Source organism: Pipra filicauda, unplaced genomic scaffold (assembly GCF_003945595.2).
Source record: "Pipra filicauda isolate LSUMZ 115617 unplaced genomic scaffold, ASM394559v2 scaffold84_size4826128_pilon, whole genome shotgun sequence".
NCBI classification, from domain to species: Eukaryota; Metazoa; Chordata; class Aves; order Passeriformes; family Pipridae; genus Pipra; species Pipra filicauda.
In genome coordinates this window covers 4,806,314-4,823,852 of record NW_024105031.1, presented here as the reverse complement: position 1 = coordinate 4,823,852, position 17,539 = coordinate 4,806,314, and the positions used below count along the sequence as shown (strand labels likewise).

Genomic DNA, 17,539 nt, shown 5'->3' with positions numbered 1-17,539 from the left:
GAGGAGTAAGAAAAAGAAAAAAGAGAAAGCTCCTTGTAGCAAACAAGAATTTATTCTACCAAAAATACTTATGACAATGCATCCTAATGCAATACAAAAATAAAAAGAAAGTGAAGATACATTCCTATATGATCACTTTCTTACAGACCTCATATATTGCTTTCATAGAAGGACCTAGAATGTGGCTAGGTTAAAATTGAACACAACTAAAACTTCATAAGAAATGGCAAAATGGCATAGCAGAGGGAAGTAACAAACAGAAAATACTGACAAGGGAAAGGGAGGGGAAAAAATAAAATTAATTCACTGGAGGGGAAAAAAGTAATAATGAGGAGAAAGCAGGACCCTTGGAGAGGACGTCTTTAATTTCTCAGTAATTCAGATGCTGCAAGTCAATTGTGGTGAGTGTGTCTGTAAAAAAGTCGAAACTGTCAGCAGAAATATCTACGGGACTGTCCAGAGATCCTGGCAAACTGGGGGAAACCGCATCTGAAAGCTGTAGGCAGGAATCTGTGGAGAAAACGCTAAAGTCCTGTAAAGAAGGGACATCTAGGGCCTCAGGACTGTCATTGTTCAGGCCAGCTGCACAGTTCTGGGCCATTGTTGAGAGGCAGTTTTGAACAGTGGGTGACTGATGTTGAAAATGTTTCAGATTTTTCTCATTGCTCGTTAAAGGCGAAACGGGGAAAGTTTGGGATTCGCCATTGTGCGCATTCTGCGCCTGCTGCTGGGAGAGGGCATTCTGCTGGAAAGTGTAGCCTTCCCGCTCCAAGAGAGCACCGGAGACGTTGCTAAGGGCTTGCTCGAAGAGGGATTTCTCCTCTTCCTCCTCCTCCTCTTCCACCGCTTTTTCGGGGTCCTCTAGGCTCTTAAATTTCCCCTCGCCGTTTTGGTTCTCCTTGCACTGGGTTTGTCTCTTGTGCTTCATCCTCCTGTTCTGGAACCAGACTTTGACTTGTCTCTCAGTCAGATCCAGCAAGGCTGCAATCTCAACCCTCCTTGGTCTACAGAGATACTTGTTGAAATGAAATTCTTTTTCTAGCTCCAAAAGCTGGGTGTTGGTGTAAGCCGTCCTCAGGCGCCTAGATCCACCGCTACCGCTATCGGGGATTTCAAGGGGGTCTGTTAAAAAAAGAAAAAAAAAAAAAAAAAAGAAAAACACCACCACCACACGCACCCCAAAGCATCACCGCCAGAACAGCAAAAGCAAAAACGCACGGACGCACACACAAAACAGATAAATGCACGGATTGAATTTCAGCACCCGAGCACATCGCATCCCCGGGGGGGTGGGCGGGAGTGCTCTCTCTGCATGTATGTGTCTATATCTATATGTCCATATAGCATAAAATAGCAACTGCAACAAAATGGCCGCCTTTGGATGCAGTAAACCCATTGTGTTGCACTGCTGAGCGCCCTGTGCTGCGTGCCCCTCGGCCACCTCTGCCAAATCGCTGCCTCCAGCTCCCCAACCTCCTCACACCAGAGCAAACTTTATATTAGCCATACCGCAATTTATAATTAATGCATCAGCTGCTTAGCTGAGCGGGAGCAATCTATCACTCTTCATTACTGTCAAATATCCTAACTCTAGGACGGCGAGACAAGAGAGGTCAGCTCCAACTCAAATAAATCATCCCGCATTAAGCAAGTTTGGGGAAAGTTTGGGTTTCCAGCGATCACCGCCAGCTCCGTCCTTCCCGCCGCCCGCCCTCCTTCTCGTCCCCCCGCGAAGCCAGGGGGATGCGGGGAGCCGAAATAGCGGCCCGGCGGGGCCGGCGGCACGTCTTTGGACTGACCTTTGTGGCTGAGGCAGGCAGGTCCAGCGGCTGAGGCGGAGGCCGAGGCGGGCGGCAGCGCGGATCGCTTGGACGCCTTTTTCTCTTTCATCCAGGGGTACTCCGGGGGTGGCGGGGCGCCGGCGGGGCCCGGGCTGCCGCTGCGGCCGCGGGGGCTCGCCTTGGGGCGACCGCCGCCGCTGTGGCGAGGGTGGCTGCCGGGGTTCAGGCTGGGGATGGTCTGCTCGAAAGGAGGAGGAATCAGTGTCGAGTGTGAAAGCGTCGAGTTCTTGATTGATGAACTTTGAAATGTATCACCGACAGGGGGAAAAGATGTCAGGCACTCAGCAAGCGATGGCTGGCTATTGATAAAACCGATCTCTCGCTCAAATGCGAAATTCATGGCCTTCAACTGGCAGCCCCCGCGGAGAAAAAGTTCCCTCGGATTCAGGGGGCTCGGGGGGGGAAGGCCCAAGAAAAAGGAGAGAGAGGAGAAAAAAATATAGCATAGAAGATCGCTGGTGGGGTGTTTTTTTTCTAATTCACTGATTACAGCCGTATGGGGACCGTGCTACTATTAAACTATTGAATTCATGGAGACAAGGTTGAAATTGGACCGAATTGGCTGTCACATGATTGCCTCTGCCCAATGACAATTTGGGCTTTAATCAAAAGAAGCCACTGTCTGTTTGATTGATCCAAAAAAGTCGGGAAGGAACGCCTCATTGGGGGCCAGAAAGGCTTTATTTACACTTTTTTTAAAGAGGGAAATGATATGTCGAGTATCTATCCCCTTGGCGTCCTAATCTGAAGTGATCGGGGGTAGGGGGAGGGTGCATGTGCGTGGATATATTTGTGTGAGAGGCTGTGAGTGTGTGTGTGTGCGCGAGTGTGTGTGTGTGTGTGTGGCTGCTTGTCCTGCAGCCTCCCTCGCATCCACCCGCACACTCTTCTCTCATTGTTTGGGACTGTCAGGAAAACGCTTTGCACCTCACAAATCATTTAAGCACCTCAATCTGACGCCTTGAGTCATTAACAAAGTAATCCATTAATCTTTAAAGTTTTGACACCGTCAGGCCCCCGCATAAGAAGTTACATCCAGGCAGGAGTGGGAAGCAGAGGGTCCTGATTTTTTCCTAGGAATAGCACTTCCTCCAAAACTAGTTTCTCCTTCCCGTTCTCCTTCCCTACTCAGCCTCGATGGGCTCCTTTTTATTTCTTTTCTTTTTTCCTTTTTTTTCTTTTTGTTTTCTTGATTTTTTTCCCTTTCTTTTTTTTCCCCTCCTTTTTTCCTCCTTTTTTATTTTTTTTCTTTTTTGGTGGCTAACGGGGGTACAGTACGGAGAACAATTCCTCGCCGGTGCTGAGCCAGTGTTTATCAGGATCTTCCTCGGCAGCCTTGCTTCTAGGGGAAGAGTCATATAGGCAGAAGCCCCGGTGCTTCATGACTTCCCTTCTCCAGTTGGCTTCCCGGGATTGGACCGTAAAACATAACTCTAGGAGAAACAGATCTGGGTGAGCCAAATGGCGAGGCTGCAAACGGGTCTGGCTGTTGCCTCTTAAAAAAAAATATGTAGACTGTGCCTTAGCTTGCAAACGATACTCCCGGCTGCTGGCATAATTTGCTTAATAACCGTAGTAGGCGGGGTCCGGGTAGTATTTTCGATTACAAGGAAATATATGAGCTGGGAGCGGGTTTGTTTTCACGGGGCCAGGCAGGGCGAAAACGCTGCGGGGTTAGGACTTGAGACACGGCACTCGCTTCCGCCGCTTGGCTCTCACCGCCGTCGGCTCAGTCGCCCCTGCCAGGTCGAGGCAAGTCCCGAATTTGGATGCGGTGGGCACAGTTTTCCAACCAGACCGAAGTGAGAGGAAGAGCGATGACAATGATGGCCACAGTCACCAACCCGCTGAATCCGATGGTCAAAGCCGCCCTGGGCAGCCGGGACGGGACTTGCTTTTCCGCGGAGCCCAGAGTGCCCAGAAGGGGAGGGTGCGCCGGGGGCCGAGGGGAAGTCGCTTCCGAGTCGCTATCCGCGTCCTCCAGGAGCCAGGAACGACAGCCAGACCGAGGAGGTGCCGTCCCGCTTTATTTGCGGAGTTGCCAAAACGGTCGGCAACCGTCTTTGTAATTACTGAGAAAAAAAAAAAAAAAAAGGCGGGGGGGGAGGAAAGAGAAAACAAGACCCCGAGCACTCAGCGGTTCGGTCTGCGTCCAGTCTGCACGAAGTGCATTTAAAAAATAGGTTTTAAGTTAATGCACCCACAAGATGTAGCATATCTCCGAAGGCATTGGAGAGAGGGGGAGGGGAGGGGCCGGGAGGCTTTAAATGGGCTTTTTGGTGGTTGCTTGTTTAAATAAAATATAGAACGAGACTTGTCATTTAATCCCTCAAAAGGGATGACTTACAAATATCGATGCTGTTGGAAAATGCAAGGGGTTTAATTTTCTTGCTTTTAGTCCAAACAAAGCTCTGGTGGTGTCTGTGCGCGATCAATCTTGGCCGCCAAAAGGTTTGACAGCTTACTGGCCCTTAAGAACACATTTAAAGCTTCTTGGTCTTTCCAAGATCAAATGTGGCCGAGAAAAGAGGCAGAGCAAGAAACGCAAGTAAACAAGACAAAAAGCTGCTTTTAAAATATGCTGGCAGAGGACTGAGCTGCTGGGGAAAGTCCAATTTTATTTTGCTTCTTGGTGCCTACGCTGGGGTCGGCTTTTTCTTTTTCTTTTCTTTAATTTTTTTCCCCTCTGGAAAATATTGGGATTAACAGCAGGATGACAAATAATAAAGAAAGAGGTTTGGACTTTAACCAGGCTTTGTGAGTAAAACCTGTGTGGGTGTCTCTATTCTGCACATTTGTTTCTTGTGGTTAGTCTAATACAAAAACCACCTGGAACAAAACCTTTGGCGAGAGGACGCAAAATTCTTGGGGAAATCAATTACTGCTGCCTCCAGGGGGATCTTTTAATCGGGCGAATCTTAAAAGCGAAATTACAAATTCTTATGTGCAACCTACAGGGTCCGAAGAAGAGATTTAATACTGTTTATGGAAAGAAGAGGACAAAATCGCCTGTATTTTTCTTTCTTCGAGTGGGAGGGGAGTAAAACGCCAAATTCCTTCTTTTTGAGCATTTTCCTTAATGTAACTCGTGGTGCTTAAGGAACCACGCAGTAAGTATCGTGAGTGTACCGTTACCTTTTGTTGTATCTAACCTAACTGATCTGAGAGGTGGGGGGGCGGCTTGAATTTTATACGGGCGCTCCTTTGAAACGAGCAGTGTCTTGCAATGTGGCAAAAATGCTTCCTTCACCTACAAAAATAATAATCAGTCTTTGGTCTGTATTGGGTAGTAATCAGTTTTCAATGAAAAATATCACCCTACATAGCCATTCTTTCCACGGTTACATGTCTACATATACAATAAACAGCACGGTATAAATCTATTTGCTGTTCTTTTCTTTGACTGAGCACGCTTTATCTATTTATGCAGAAAAGCTCTGTATAGATTCACGGATGCATGACAATGTTTCAGCATCAGGCAAGGATGGTTCTGGGAACAAGATAAAGCCCAAAGATTAATAATATTTCAGTATGAGACCAAAATGGCGACATTTTTTTTCTGTGCTCTAAGAGATACAGATGGTGAACAGCGTGCATTATTATCTACATAGCATAGGAATATGTCTTTATAAACATTCAGGGGTGTATTTTACCTAGTATATTAAGGTCCGTTTTGATTTATCTTTCAAGTTTCAATCTGAAAATTATGGACATTTCGCCTGAAAGGAAGAAAAATGGGATTTAAACACAAGCATGTGGGTTTCTCCCTTCTACCTCGAGCTGATTCGGACCGGAGACCCCTACGGGTGCCCGTTTGGGGCCGGGACAGTCGCCCTTCTACAGTACCGTGTCCCCCTCCTGCGATAAAAACACACACGCACACACATCCACACCCCCACGAGGGAAGAAAGGGAACACAAGGCTCCCCTCCCCCACAGCTTCAGGCTACGGTGGGAGGAAAGACGGCTCAGCAAGAATGAAACAAGCTCCAAATAAAATAATAAAAATACTAATTATTTAAAAAAAAAAAAAAAGGTAAAAGGAAAAATCCACTTCTTAAAGGAAAAGGAAAAAACGACGGCGGGGATGGCGGGTGGAAGGAGTAGCGGAGTGCACGCATCCACGCCCCAGCCGCATTCGCGGTTCGGCCGGACCCTTCTCTACCACCACTGCTCCCCAGTGCTGGCGGGGCTCCGGAGCCCCGGCTCCCGGCTCCCCTCTTTCCACAGCGGGCCAGCCCAGGGACAAGGCGACCCCTCCGCGCCAGCGCCCACGCAGAGCTTTATCCTGAGCTCTGCTCCCATGTGCTTCACACACACCCTTGTACACACATACACGCACACACCCCCGCTGGCCTCCTCGCGCTGCTCCGCCGCCGGTCCCCCCTCAGACCCCGCGGGGAGGGGGCGATCCGCACCCGCCTGCCCTCCGCGCCGGGCGGGCACCGCGCAGCGGGTGCGGGAGGAGGCAGCAGCCACGGGCCCTGAAGCACCGCTGAAGGAAAGAAAAAAAGAGAGAGAAACATAGAGGGGAAAGGGAGAGGAAAAGAAAACTCTCTCTCCATGCCTAAGAAATGCTGTAAAGGCGTCGCGGGGCCCTTCGGGTGGGCGATGAGATCCTCGTGTGAGTTTACAGGCGAGTTTCCTATCTCCCCACGTCATGAAGGGCTCTCCCTTCCCCTGAGCTGTGAAGAACATGTTCTTAACTCTTTCTTATTCAGAATAAAAACTTTATTTTTTTTTTCCAGAACGTGAGCAGCAAGGAATGTATAACTTTCAAAACAAATCTAGCCTTTTCAGCTTCACACGCTTTTCACCTAGCTGGATGTTACAAGCATAAAGTATTCAAACCGTGATCTTTTTTCCCAGATTTTATTGCATCATCATCATCATCGTTATCACCATTTTTAATAAAAGGAGCTACTAGTTTCCTTTCAAATGATATTTCCAACACGTGCCGATATGCCATCTAACATATGGCCAGGTAAATACCGCCTGAATATTCAGGGTACAGATTTTTTTATATATATATAAATATGAACAAATGGGGATAAATAAAATTTTAAACACTTAGATTATTCAATGTTTGCAAAAAAAAATATAAATAAATCTGAATGTTCACCAGCATACACACATTGAAAGACTTACACGTATCAATAATTGTCCAGGGAGGCCCTGTCCAAGCGCTTGTGATGTCTTTCTTGCTATTTAAAAGAAGTGCAATAAAAAAAATTGCTTCCCCGTGGGATCAATCATGTACGAACAAATTCACATTTAAGAATTCCTTTTATAGAAAATTTGTTCATATACCCTGTTTTGATAAAAGTGTAGAAGGTAAAGTATAAAGCCTCTGCATACTCCCAAAGTGAGACACAAGGCTACAGTTCAAGAAGATAAATATCCACTAGTGAAACTATAGAGCAATTCAAGCAACAAATATTGCTACGTCACATAAACTAGAAAACGCTTTTACGAAAGGAAACAAACCAAACCAAAATGAACAAAAGAAACAAGAAGGGGAGGGGAGGGCACATGATGGGGGGAGGAGAAAGAGAAGGGAAGGGATGAGTACTTTCCAAAACTTGGGGGCTTGGTGTTCCACTTAGTGACTCCTGTCTCTTACAGATGGGTGAGTTTGGGCGCTTCCTGAATTCTTCCCTGAGAAGGATGGTGAGCAGTAAGGTCTGTGTATGTTGGATGTGGATCACAAGGTCCATGGTGGTGATTGTTGCCCATTGGCCCAGCCCCGCTGTAGTCCATGTTGGCAGAGGGAGGATGAGGGAGATGAGTTAGACCAAAGATGGAAGGCCCAGAATTGGTCATGGTCTCCACGTAGTTGCCCCCTACATAGACGGGGCTTCCCTGTATATGTGGATTCCCATAACCGTTGCCTTGAAGAGGATGAGTATCGTATTCAGGTGTCACAGCTGCCGTTCCCGTGTATCTCTTTTGAGGAGGTGGGCAATTATTAAGAGGAGTGGTATACGATGCAGGGATGCCATAGGTGTTTTGATGAGGCTTGTTAAATGGTGGAGGCGACTGGGGCTCGTAGGGGACGCTGTTTACTAAAGAATGCATAGAGTTTAGATATCCCCCAGCAGCTGGAGGGACAGGGCTTCTGCTTGGGGACTGTCCTCCTGAAGAGGTCATCATGCCCTTGCCCTTTTGATCCTTTTTGTATTTCATTCTGCGGTTTTGAAACCAGATTTTGATCTGTCTTTCCGTGAGATTGAGCAAATTAGCCATTTCTACCCTTCGTGGCCTGCAAAGGTACCTATTGAAGTGGAACTCCTTTTCCAGTTCTACCAGCTGGGCACTTGTGTAAGCTGTACGGGCTCGCTTAGAGGAGGCTTGCCCCGGAGGGCTTTTATCACCAGCACAACTCTCACCTATGTAAATCACACAAAGAACACAATCAGCATGGCAACATGAGAAAATGGCCAACACCACCAGCACCGGGGGAGTCCAGCTCTCAAGCACAGGATGGATGCCCATGTGTGCAACGAGTTCTCCCCCATGGCATGAGCTCAAGTGTGCCAAGCAACAAGCATCAAAAGACTTCCTTCACCTCTTTAGTGTCACTATATGACTACACTTGCTTCCTTTAAGAATGACAACATGCAACATATCTTGAACTTGGCATGAGGAACAGGAAAGGTTTAGGGAAATCCAGTGAGGTTTAGAAAGCCTGAAGGTGAACCTATGGCTCTGTTAGCATAGTGTGATCAGAGTCTTCAAGAACTAGCTGTTCTCCATTGTTGTAAAGACCTGAAGCTCTCTTTTTCTGAAAACCATTTAATATACCATTTCAAATATATATATACATATAAGCTAGAAATGCCTGAAAATTGGGTATCTACGGTATAAAATTTTAACATAAAAACATAGAATTGACAGTATAGTGTTTCTGTCATGTCTAGGGTATGGCATAAACATATGGTAGTGATTGGGAAGTATCCTACAGTAGCTAGGCTTGCAGATAGGCATATAGATATACTGAAACTTTACTGTTTTTTAATAAAATAAATACATGATATGGAAGGCTGTAAACAGCAGTGTCACCATGACTTTAAAAAGCAGACTGGCAAAGACCATTGCTAAAGTTTTGGACTCTCTTTCCAAGGCACACTTCAGTGAAAAAGAGGAAGAAGTCAGAATAAACCCAACTCCTGGGCATTAGAGCTAGCACTGGTGTTATCAATTTAGGTTTCCTTCAGTAATAAAAGCATTGATATACACTTCCATCCCTCAAATAATGTTTTATGGGCTGAAGTTTATGGCACTCCAGAATGATTTCTGTTTACCAGGCTTGTAACTTTGCCAATCAGCTTATTAAAATAGGAAGAGGTTCTGACTGCATGCAGGGCATTGATCCTGCCTGGATGTGATTATGAGCTATTTTATTCCCGTTACACTTCAGCAGAGATAGGTCACTGTCTTATTAATCTAACAGCACCATGCCAACAAAGTACTCGGGACAAGTCTCTGGCTTAAGGTCTGGGCTGCTCCACATTGACATGATTTACTGGAGGGGGGATTATCTAGGAAATGCGATGGATGCGGGAGGGCACAAGTGGTTCAGCCACTTAGGAAGCAAAGTCAATTCAGACCTATTCTGCAAGGCTGGAAAAGTTTTGCATGGGATGATTTGTTCACTGCCTTCACTGACTCCCCTCAGTGAATAAGCCGACTGATAGCAACCCCTTTCCAAAAGCTTAAGGCAGTCAACTCAGAGAGCAAAAGTGCCCCCGCCCTCCCTTCCCTGAAGTGAAGATGGGTAGAGACAGCCCTCCTCCCTACTGGATGCATAGCCAGCCATGGGGTACCCAGGGAGAGGGGGAGCATGTTTCATACCTGAACTGGAACTGCTGGTTTTTTGCTTTGTGTTTTGCCGAGACTCTTTCATCCACGGGAATATCTGTTTGGACACGGTGGGTGAGTTAAGAGCTGGGCTCTTGGTGGGGTTGGCTGGGGCAGGGTTGCTGCTGGCATTTTGAGATGGTGAGGTGGAGGATGGAGGTGGAGGTTGTGCCTGCTGGGCTGGAGGTGGCTGCGGTGGAGCCTGTGGGTCAGTGAGGCCAGGAGGCTGGAGAGGCTGGTTGGGGAGGGTCCTCATGCAACTCTCACTGATGTCATTGGCCTTGTGGTGGGACACAGAGCTGCCAGGGGACTGGAGGGAGCACGCAGGGCGGTGGTACTCAGTTTCCACAAGTGATGAAGATGGAGGATATTGCTGCTGACTCGCATTATAAGTGAAACCATTTGCTCCTTGGTAGGGGTAGGCACCATAGATTGCAGAGCTGTCGTAGTAGGTCGCTTTTTGCATTTCGTTGTTTCCCAATATTTATTTCACAAACTGACAGGGTCTTGACACCCTTGGAGAATAACATTGGCACCCCTCTGTCACGTGGCGTTCTTCCTCCAATGGCCTCTCCAGGCAGACCTGGGGTGTGGGGAGAGCAGAGCAGGGTGAAGAAATGGTACAAATCCATCTTACTTTCAATAGCTAAGTGACATGAAAGCCATAAAAGAAAAAGTGGTCAGCAATATTTAGCAGCATGACTTGGCCTCAGGCGCAGAGCATTTACTGGCAGCTACAAATATGTGCTTTGCTGCACCGGGATATGGGCTTTCCAGGGTTATTTATTTATTTATTTATTTATTTATTTATTTATTTATTCTTAAGAAATAGAGCAAGGGGGTTTGATCGTTTATCACCAAGAGACTGTTTTAATACTGGTCGCTGAGATAAGGGTGATTGAGGAATCAGTAATGGGTAGGGGGTGGGCTCTTACTTCATTCCAACTCTAAGATCAAACTCTCTCCTGTAACCAATGTCGTTTTATTTTTAGCCTTTCTCTCCTGGTTCTCTCTATACAACTTCAAAGAAATACATGAGATTGTTCCTGTCTACGTGTGGCAGGGGGCAGGAGAGGGGTGGAAAGGTTCCCTAGGCAGGGATATGTAAACACTCCTATTCCAAGTGATGGATTTTAGCTTGTCTACGAAACGCTCGATAGGAAAATAAACAAAGCACCTTCTCCCCTCCGTGCTCGCACCCCAACCCGAAACGGTCAGGTCATGCACCCCGGCAGCAGCGGTTTCTGCACGGGCGAGCCCCGACCGACGCCCGCAGCAGCTCCCTCTCGGCCCCGGAGTGCTCGAGCCCTCCTCCCACTCGTGACTGGGTCTGGAGCCTTAACTGCACCCGCCGCCGCACAAAGCCCCTTCTGCGAGGCCAGCAGGGGCAAGTTGGGAGCTTCGCCCGTGGTTGTTTTTTTTTTCCCAGCAGTTATTTTCAAGACACTAACTTTTCGTGGAATCAGCCAGATCCTACCTGTTAAAACATGATGGATTGGGGGAAAAAAACACCAGGAACCTGAAAAACCAGCGTTCATCTCCATGACCACGGCTTGAACTTTCCTTCCAACTTAGCGATAATAGGTTCTGTCTTGGAAACTGCTATGTAATTTGATGTATGAGGGTCACTTGGCTGGGGAGAGGGTGGACACAAATCCAGAGAATGCTTCTCCTGCCCGGGCGAATCCCTTCCCCGCCACCCCCCCACCCCCCCACCCGCTCCCCTTTTTTTTTTTTTTTGTCACCCCATCCTCCTTTCTTTCTGGGATTCCCCCCCCTCCACACAACCCCCCCTCTCTCCCCAGATTAAAGTCTACTGGTCACCTGCTTGAAAATAACCAATTAAAGAATCACCCGTATTAATGAGAGAAGACCTGTGCGTAACCTCCGATCTAGGAGCTGTTTCCACACGCACTCACATTGTTCTCAGAAATTGAAGTGTGTTCCTCACCGTCCCCTACCCTCTTGCTGGCAAATAACCATGTCTTTTCAGATCAGAAGAGCCTCTCTTTTCTTTTACCACTTTCCCTGTACTTAAGCAGCTGGATATTTCCCCCCCAAAAAAACATCTAACGAGGACAAATGCTTAGGGGCGAAAAGCCTTACACAACATATGCACCAAACGAGCTCATTCTATGCCTTTCAAGTTATACAGGTTCTTAGAAAACAGTACTCCTTTTGTTAGATCGTAACAAAATGAAGGCAATACACCTACAGCAGAGCGGCTATCCTGTTATTGCACTAATCAAGCTCTTTGGATGCTATTAAGCTAATAAGGCGATGGAGATCTGAGGCGCGCACACAATTTCCAGTTCCTCGCCTCTCCTTCCCGATGCTATCTAGGCCTGGTGTGATTTTTCTCAATTCCTTTGAAAGAGAGAATATAGACACCACTACCAGAGGAGAAGGAGGAAATAATCGGCCAGCGGTGATTTTACAAAGACACCCGCCTTTCATGATCGCGACATCAAATATTTCGCCTTCCCTCGGCCGCTAGGAAGTTTTGAGGCGCAGGCAGGACGGGTAGTGCGGAGTGGGGATGCTCCCGCAGCTGCTGGCCCGCAGACAATAGACAACTTTACTCGGAAGTAAAAATATTATTGAAGTTTCGGCCGCCTACCAGCAAGTAAAAAAAAAAAAATCAGATCCCGCGTTTGGCTTCGCCAAGTTAATCACTTCCTACAAAGTTATGGAGAAGCGGGGGTAACCTGAGGAGAGCCTGGTCATTCCTGGAGAAAGCGGGAATAGCGAGACTAAGAGCGACAACGATCACGATAATAATAGCGTCCTAACGGGAGAGGGGAGCAAGGGTGGGGGTGGATTTACCACCCCAGCCGGTGCCTGGGAGGGGAAGAGTTCTCTCCCCCTCGAATACAAAAGGCCAGGTCTCACAAACACAGATGGGCCCCCGATTTTTCCAATGCCCGGTTTATCGGCTTCATCTCCGTTTGTGCAATAACACAGCTCTGCCATTTACCAACTTCTGTCCCCCCACCCAAACGGCCCAGAGACAGCAGATGAAAGTTGCTTGGGGAAGGCAATTCGCTTGCTTTCCTCCACTCCCCACTTCAGCTCTCTCCTATCCTCTCCTTCCCTTCGTTTCCCCCTCCTCCCAAGCACACCAGGTCTTTGCCCTGTAACTCTCAGCCGAGCCCCGAACTCTGACTCTAGGACGAAAAATCGCGCAGCCCCCCTGAAAGATTTCCTGAAAGATAAAGATGAAGTTGAGAGAAGGTGGGGGGGTGGGAGGAAAAGAGCAGAGAGAGCTGCCTGAACATGAAGTGTAAGGGTATCAGTCACTGCCTGGAAGGAAGCCCCAGCTTGTGAACTCTTCTTGAACCGACATTTAAGTCTACGGTCATAAATCACTGGGACATAAACTCCGCCATTCACGACTGATAGCAGCGTATTTGTGGCCTGCTTACCTTAACTTCTGACGACTGAGGCGGAAGCCAGCATGCTCGCTCTCTCTCTCTCTTTTTTTTTTTTTTTTTTTTTTTTTTGGAGGCGACACAACCCAGGGAGCAGGGGCTGTCGGCCTCAGCCTGATCCCTGTGGCCGCGGGGTGGGCACCGGCTCAATTACTCCGCACCCGGGACGAGCCCTGCCCCGCACGGATGGGGACGGTTGCTCCGGACACCCGCCTTCCCCGCTCCCCTGGCGCTGGAGGCTGCCCACCCTACCCCGAGCCGGTCCCCGGCGTACCGGCCTCCCCCTGCGCGGGGCACGGAGGACGGGGATGTTTCCCAGGGCTGCTCTGGGAGAGGAAAGAGAGGGAAGGAGAAAGGGTGGAGGGGAGGGGGGGAGTGGAGGGGAAAAAAAAAAAAACAAAAAACAAAAACAATTTAAAAAAAAAAAAAAAAGGAAGGAAGAAAGAAAGGCGGCCGCCTGGGGAAGCCTAGGGCAGGGTGGGGGCTGGGGAGGGAGCGGAGGAGCGCGGCAGTGAAGGAGTGCGGCCCCCCCCCGCACCCGGGCGTCACCAAAGTCCAGGAAAATTATGCTAATGAAGACAAACGGCTCTCACAAAGGGTCGCTCTCACCAGCCTCCGGGGTGCTGCTGGGGGGCCTTGAGTTTGTCCCTCTTATCGGTGGGCTTGGGGGGCGGCTGCAGAATAGCCCCTCTGCCGCTCCTCACGGCCAGGAGCCCCGCACAGCCCTGGCTGAGTCCCGGGGAGGGGAGCAAAGCCCGGAGAGCCGAGGCTGGGTCCGGAGAGCCAACCGAAGCCCACCAGGATCCCCGCTCTGGGCGATGCTTTCAGAGCCACGCTGGAAATCATTAGAGTTACTAATTATTAACTCATGCATGCGTGAGCGCACACACACACAGATGTACACACAGACACCCCCCTGTCCCGTCCCTCCCCCCCAAATATCCCCAGCGCCTGGGACGGGCACAGAGGCGCTCACGCACACACATGTGCTGCACAGACGGGTCGGGGTGCCCGCAGCCCCCCGTTGGGACCTGTGGGCGTCAGCCCCGCGTGAATGCGGGCCCGGAGCCTCACAGCTCGCCTTCGCTTTCTTTCCGCGGCAGAGGTGGGGAAGGCCCTCGCCTCTTTCTTCAGCGCCACGGGTTTTGGGGGTGGTGGAGTCCCCCCAGTTTCCTGCAACAGAAACACGGCAGCGACCGTGCAAACGAGAACTTAAACAAAGTTTCAGACCCTGCCGGTCTGGCAGACGTTAACGGGGCTCTGCGTTCTGCGTTAAGCGGAACCTCCGAATAAAACCTAGGTGTAAATTTGACATTACTTCGTTAATTAAGGCATTACAAATGTAACCAGTCCGTTTAAAGCACGAGGGAGCCCGGCGTCATCTTTAAACACAAACAAAGCCAGGGGGAAGCGAGAAATAAAAAGCACTATAAGGCTGGGGTGGCCTCTTACGCATACCAATGGTTTTTGTCATTTATGGCTATGCAAGATTTATGACTTCGTGCACCAAAGCTGTAAACAGAGCACTAAAACAGAAAACACTTGCTCCTTATGGCATAAGTGAGAAGGCACCACATGAAAGGGGAAGCGGCCAGCGTAGGAGGAGAGGAGAGGCAAAAATCCCGCGTACGCGTTTTGCTTCAAACAATCCCATGAATGTTGCATCGGAAGAAAAAAAAGTCTTTTTAGTCAATAATCAACCCCACACTTTCTTCTGAAACTGCTGATCTGCCATTCGCCCACTTGCCCGGCCAAATAGCGAGAGGCAGCGCTGCGCCCCGACGGAGCCCCTCGGACTGGCGAGGAGGATTTGGACTGGGAGAGAAAGATGGGGACTGCCGAAACCTGTGGACACGGGGTAGCCTGCTGGTTTGGGGAGCCCCGCCGAAAGCTACGAGAGCTTTTCTGAGGAGCGCGTTTCAACTTGGGAGCCATCTCCAGCGGGATATTCTGACTACGTGTCTGTATTTAAGAGAGGAGAAGGGGAGTGGCGGGAAGGTCTTTTTAAAAATGAAAAGATTTGCAAAGACTTTAATCGTGAGAACCGAAAGGGTTCATAGGAATATTGTAGTGTTTCCTCCATTCGTCTTACTGCCTGCAAAGAGTATTTTGCGAGGATTCTCCTGTTAGTCCTGTTTCCCCACGCCCCCTCTCTCCCCAAAGAGGTAATTTTAAACATGAGAAGATGATTATTTTTTTTTATGTCTCCGATGATGTAGAATAAGTGTTCCAACGCACAAATCCCCGCTGTTTTTATCTGTCTTTCCCTCCCAGAGGCCGAATATTTTCTTTCTGCTTCATTCCGCGGAGAGAGATAGGGCTCAGCTCGGGGAGGGACGGGCGGCGTTTGGGGCTGATTCCTAGGTCAGAAATGAGCTGCCTTTTCTCCCCGAAGAGACCCACTCTGCGGGACTCCCTCCTGTCTCCCCCCTCCCCTCCCCGGAGTTACTATTTTCCGAATAAAATAATGCTTGTAAAGCGCCTTGTCCTTGGATGCCCCGAAACGGAAGCAGGTAGCACCATAGTTCAAAGCTGGTTTGGGGGGGATCTCTTAGAGATGAAATAGCAAGGTAGGGACTTGCTGGAGAAGGGGGGTAGTTCTGGAACTGGTGCCTGTCCAAGTCGTTAGAGATTTAGGAGGGGATATCAGCTGAATTAGAGAAGGACTGGACAATCGAAGCGAGTCGTGGTCAATCTAAATTGTTGTTTATATTTTCTAACACTAGAGAGGTAACGCACCCTTCGCTATTTGCTCAACAGACTGAAGTTATTTACACAACTCGCCGAAATCCCCCTCTCCCCCAGAACTCTTCTTGCTTTCTTTTGCTCTAGAGAAGGACTGTATTATTTATGAGTGTTTTAACTGGGTCAATATGCATCCGAACTGGGCCATAAATCAGAGGAAACGCTGCCAAGTAATTTAGCTACAATTAAAGCTCGCACTTTATTTTTGAGGCGCGTTTTGGCCCATTTCAAAATACGGTAAAGCCAGCCTTGGCTTTTAGACACACAGCTGGGAGTGAAACAGCTCTCCTCCCCTCGCTGAAGAGAGAGAGACGCCGGGTCTAAGAAAGGACAACGTGCTTCAGTATGGCGAGAAGGGGAAATATAACTTATTAGGGTCAGTTCTGCTTTGAGAGCAGCTTTAAAGAACAGGAAAACGTGAGACCAACCCAAACATCACCCTACAGATCTCTGCAGAACGGCCGCGAGCAGCTCCGAGTGGAAATAACCTTTTTTGTTGTTGTTTTCAGCAGAGATTTTATCATCGTTCGCTTTTCTTCTTCTTTCCTTCCCTTTCTGACCGCTCAGAAGACGAGTAATTAAAAACACCGGGTAACTGGACACAAGATAGTACAACAGGAATAGGCGAGAGATGTGGAGGAAAGCCAGTCCCGGTGCTCCAACCTTTCCCAAAGCCGGGGCACACCGGGGAAATATGATTTCATATAGCATTTTGCCCTCCTTGGATAGCCAAATAATCTTTCTTTTTTGTCATTTAAAGCGCATTCTTCATATATATATATATATATACGCCTTCATATTTATAAGTATATGCAAATACTCACATATTTATATACACAGATATAGCTATATTTGTGTAAACGACGGGATGGATATGAATTTAGGTTCTCCTAGAAGGTACTTCCCAGTCCTCTCCTTTTTATTCTCTCTTTCCAGATCCCCTTTCAGAGAGACAGAATAAACTCGCACATTTCCAAGGCTGATTTATTGTTAGAAGCCGTGGCTGGCTTGTTCCTTCACACCGCGGAGAAATAAAGAGGAGCCCCTTGGCTCATTTGGGAAGGAGAAGCTTTGCCATATTGCTGAGCGCCCATGCAGCGCTCCGCTCACAGTAAACAAAGTACCACTAAAGCATCATAAATAAAATGGCAGCACGATCGCACAGTCATCGATTTACGGAGCGGCAGCGGCCGAACAAACACCCATAAAACAACAACCGCCGCCGCACACTCGAGCACGACCCCGACCGAGGAGCATCACATACACCCCCCGCATAGTTTTCTCCGACTTGCCCAAATACATAAATAAATAAACACAAAAACACACAAATAAAATAATAGAATAAAATTAAGGGAGAAATTTTCAAACATGACAATAAAGGAGGCTTCCGATCTCTAGCCGGTCATAAATAATGATAAGATGGCAATCGAGGGGCTGGAGCAGAGGCAGCTGGCCATCAACAGCAGTGTGGGATCTCTATGGAGAAAAATAAATAAAGAAGCAAACTCTCCCTGCTCTGCTCGCTGCGAGGGTAGAGTTGAATATTTACCGCAGCAAATTGAAACAAAGGGGGAAGCAGCCTGGGTCCGGGTGCACACACACCCGCACGCACACACACGCACTCACTCCAGCCTCTGCTACTGACCTTTGCCTCGAACAGCAA

The 17,539-nt window shown here is 48.4% G+C and overlaps 2 protein-coding genes across 2 annotated transcripts; both read right to left on the bottom strand.

Moving 5' to 3' along the window:
- Positions 1–343: 343 nt before the first annotated feature.
- Positions 344–2,273, bottom strand: HOXA2 (homeobox A2). The gene is made up of 2 exons (XM_027724588.2): positions 1,800–2,273; positions 344–1,122 (listed from the first exon to the last, which is right to left on the bottom strand). Exons 1-2 carry the CDS (start codon positions 2,179–2,181, stop codon positions 371–373), a joined length of 1,134 nt encoding a protein of 377 aa, XP_027580389.1. The 5' UTR covers positions 2,182–2,273; the 3' UTR covers positions 344–370.
- A 5,089-nt stretch (positions 2,274–7,362) lies between these two features.
- HOXA3 (homeobox A3) lies at positions 7,363–13,788 on the bottom strand. Its single transcript, XM_039390629.1, has 3 exons — positions 13,725–13,788; positions 9,695–10,283; positions 7,363–8,229 (listed from the first exon to the last, which is right to left on the bottom strand). The coding sequence occupies exons 2-3, from the start codon at positions 10,164–10,166 to the stop codon at positions 7,460–7,462; spliced, it is 1,242 nt and encodes a 413-aa protein (XP_039246563.1). The 5' UTR covers positions 10,167–10,283; positions 13,725–13,788; the 3' UTR covers positions 7,363–7,459.
- Positions 13,789–17,539: the final 3,751 nt, after the last annotated feature.

Excerpts from the sequence above, each read along its gene's own strand:
- HOXA2 (XM_027724588.2), bottom strand. The coding sequence starts at position 2,181 with ATGAATTTCGCATTTGAGCGAGAGATCGGTTTTATCAATAGCCAGCCA. Across the intron at positions 1,123-1,799 it reads TGCCTGCCTCAGCCACAAAG|ACCCCCTTGAAATCCCCGAT; the intron begins GTCAGTCCAAAG and ends TTTTTTTAACAG.
- HOXA3 (XM_039390629.1), bottom strand. The coding sequence starts at position 10,166 with ATGCAAAAAGCGACCTACTACGACAGCTCTGCAATCTATGGTGCCTAC. Across the intron at positions 8,230-9,694 it reads AACCAGCAGTTCCAGTTCAG|GTGAGAGTTGTGCTGGTGAT; the intron begins GTATGAAACATG and ends TGATTTACATAG.